Raw genomic sequence first — 3520 nt, forward strand, 5'->3', positions numbered from 1 at the left:
TATATATATACTTTTTAATTAAAACTTCTCTATTCTCTCTCTTTGCATAAAATTTGGATTCTTTTTCTATTTGCTTTGCATATGTTTTTTTGTCTTTTTTTAGAAAGTTCTTTTTTTTTAGAAATATATATTTGTGCATAAACATCTATAATGTAATTATAACAATCTATTTTTGAAATATTTATTTTGTAAATATTCTTAAAATAGTTCTAAAAATCTTCTATGCATATATTATTTCAATATAATATTCTCTTAATCTATTCTATTAACAAAAAATATTTAAAATGGTCTGATTTTAATGTTTTATATTTGTTTAAATATATGAAACATCTTTTGCATCTTATAAATTTATATTGTGAAAATATTCTAACGTTTCTAAAAAACAATTATAGAATTTTCATAGAAAATATTTGTTATTTAGTTCAATTTTTTTTGTGTACTCACGCAACATTTTGTTGTAAACTGCGATTTCAAGATTGATGATCGAACCTTACACTTTATTATCACAAACAAAGAAATAATATACTATTATTATAAAAAGACACGTATATCAAGAAAGCTATTTGATACGATAGCTCAATGTCATGAATGAATGACTAATACAGCACGTAATGCGACTTATTTTGCTTAGTAATAACAGAAAAAAGCCTAAGAGCGACTATGCTTCCGCGATTTAGACAAAATCCGTATTCAAGACGCCTTCATGATTATAAAACATGGACATTGAACTATGTAGCCATGTCCATAAAAATTCCCAGTAGGTAATATACTACTGTATCCCAGGGTTATGCCGTACACTCAGTGACAGGAATGTATGTACTACATACGCCGTCGCTAGATTTCTCTACTAATACGCTGCGCATGCGCGAGAAAGCGTCCCCGAGAACAACACTGGTTCCGTGCTATGTACACAAAGGCCTTTATTCTGAGCTCACATTTAGAGGCACATCTAAAGTGCCACATTTAGAGGCGCATCTAAAGTGCCACATTTAGAGGCGCAGATAAATGTACTAGCATAGACATAGTATATCTAGACCGAGCGTTTGCCTTTATTTAAGGAGTGGGGGTAAAGATACACGTAGAAAAGGACATACTCTGTTTCGTGCCCCTTGCGTTCTCTCTCGCTCGCACAGAGCATAGCGTTCTCTTTCATCATGCTACGTGCGAGCGAGAGAGAACGCAAGGGGCACGAAACAGAGTATGTCCTTTTCTACGTGCACCTCGGCTCCCACTCCTCAACACTCGGTCTAGATATACTATGTCTATGTGTACTAGTAATACGACTAAAGTTAGTCGTATTTTCATCGCACATTTATAGCGCCTCTAACTTAGAGGTACATTTATGATTTTAGAGGTATATTTATTTATTTATTTACCATGTTGTATATATATTATGCTTATTACGTGCATAGGGCACTGTGATTGACCTTCAAACAGTTTATTATATCACGCACCATAAGTTAAATTAGTAAATTTCACTTCAATCTTTCTTTCGATGCTACTGCAACACAAAACGCAAACGCGCATATAATTGTAACAACATTCTTTAATTAATCGATATTTTTGTCGGAACTTGTGATCATTATAAACGTCTTCAAAAACGTCTATTCTATTTCGAAATACCCGCGGGTCACGATCACGCACTGCTTTTATTTTCCAAATTTCGATCGTATGATCAATGGCCTAGTTTATAATATATTTTAATACGTAAAATAAATTCTGTCCAATCACAGTCGTTCCATTCTTTAAGAGGAATGGCTATGATTGGCCAGTGTAATACGTATTAAAGTATATTGATGTAAATTATGCCATAATTAATAAGAAGAGGATTGATATTTATCATTCAAGCCTCTTTTAACTTTTTAATTTTATTATTTATTTTAAGCCATAATCGTCAAATACGTCCATGATATTGCAGTTGAGTGTGCTCTTTCAATCTAGTTTTGCTTCAAAGTGCAAGATTCTTCGTCCTAATTAATCCTTCCAAGTGAAAATAGCGTCAAACAAAATGCACTCTTCATTGCATTTTACACAACTATACTTTTAGAAGAAATTTCAGAATTGACGAAATATCATTAATATTGTTGTATAAAAAAGTTCTATTATTTACAGAAACTTGATCTGTAATAATTTTATTAATGAAATCAATTGTATAACAGTGATAGAATTAATCAAACTTACGAAGCATCAAGTACAACGCGCCGGTATTACATATAAATGTACGTATAAATGTGCCCTCGGGCACATTTAGTGGTACATTTATCCAAAATGGCATAAATGTGCTATAAATGTGGTTCAGAATACGATTTTCACTATAAAGTTGCGCATTTAAGCTAAAAGTGGCGATCTGCCTCTAAATGTGCCGCTAAATGTGCGCTCAGAATACCGCCACATTTATCGTGTCATCTAAGGTACATTTAGAGGTACATCTAAAGATAGATGTGAGCTCAGAATACGGGCCAAAGTGTCGATAATATCAGAGAGAAGAATGAGAGTCGCCACGCTGCCGTTTTTCGTGAGACGCTTTTTCTAAGTCGTACACTAGCGTCACGTACATCCACTTTACGCCGCCTGGAACTACATGGCCACATCCACTTTCGAAGCTGATGAAACAGCCGATTGGTTCATGTCCGTGCTACATCCACTTTTTGATACTGTCGATTTTGGTTCATGTCCATGCTACATCCACTTTTCGATATTGTCGATGCTGGTAGTACACTGATCGTTTGACAAAGAGAGATGATTGCGCTGTCTTCGTCTCTCTTTCATTGCGTATATGTGTAGCGTCCGTGAAGGCACAACACCGATACGTTGAGCACAGGAATCGCTTATTGAGGAAATATTTAGTTCCTAACACAGCCACTATTCGTCGCTGTGATAACTTTTCCCAGACAATCGTAACCTACCTGAAACGTCAAAAAAAAAACTTGGAAACCCCGAGAGCCGTTTTAAACACGCGTGTGATTTTCGTAAGGGATTACTTTGAAAAATGCCAAGGTGGTGCGCAGTACCGTATTGTAGAACCGGCAGCAGAACGGAACAAATAAAGCGGTCTTTATTTGGCGTACCGAAAGACCCGGTTATATGGAAGAAATGGGAAGAGGCTATCCCAGGTATAGTCAAGTTGCGCCAGACGGACGTTATATGTGACAAACATTTTGAGGAAAAAGATATTTCCCGTGAGTGGATTAAGCTTGACGCAAATGATCAAGTAATTGCACGGGTGAGTAAAATGAAAAAATTTCATATCGGTTTCAAAAGAGTTCTGATATGTATTTTCTTGTATTTTTTTATTAAAGGTCACATACAAGCGTCCGCAACTTAAAAAGCAAGCCGTGCAAACAAAATTCGGTGACGTTCCGACAGGAAATTGTGAGCCGCTGCATGAATATGCGAAGCGAATATGCAATGTCTCTGTCGAATCCTCTAATATGATGAAACCATCAATTCAAATAATCAGTACCTTGGTCGGTGAGTTTTCTGAAACAAAAAGTATTAATTACATTGTTGATAAAAAAAT

The 3520-nt window shown here is 35.3% G+C and overlaps 2 protein-coding genes across 5 annotated transcripts in view; one reads left to right on the forward strand and one right to left on the reverse strand.

Annotated features, from left to right (window-relative positions):
* Positions 1-810, reverse strand: part of LOC115245404 (probable phospholipid hydroperoxide glutathione peroxidase) — a 6348-nt gene extending 5538 nt beyond the window's left edge. Inside the window, exon 1 of the mRNA XM_029823706.1 lies at positions 445-810. Coding sequence (XP_029679566.1) covers positions 445-451 — 7 coding nt within the window. The 5' untranslated portion in view covers positions 452-810. The remainder of the gene's footprint in view (positions 1-444) is intronic.
* Positions 811-2899: 2089 nt separating this feature from the next.
* Positions 2900-3520, forward strand: part of LOC115245405 — a 1860-nt gene continuing 1239 nt past the window's right edge. For 2 of the 4 annotated variants that reach the window (XM_029823709.1, XM_029823711.1), the window contains exon 1: positions 2900-3223. In XM_029823709.1, coding sequence (XP_029679569.1) covers positions 2990-3223 — 234 coding nt within the window. In that variant the 5' untranslated portion in view covers positions 2900-2989. Of the gene's footprint in view, positions 3224-3299; positions 3493-3520 lie in introns of all 4 variants that reach the window. The other 2 variants (XR_003885523.1, XM_029823710.1) reach the window with 2 other exon arrangements.

Source organism: Formica exsecta, unplaced genomic scaffold (assembly GCF_003651465.1).
Source record: "Formica exsecta isolate Colony F162 unplaced genomic scaffold, ASM365146v1 scaffold97, whole genome shotgun sequence".
NCBI lineage: Eukaryota > Metazoa > Arthropoda > Insecta > Hymenoptera > Formicidae > Formica > Formica exsecta.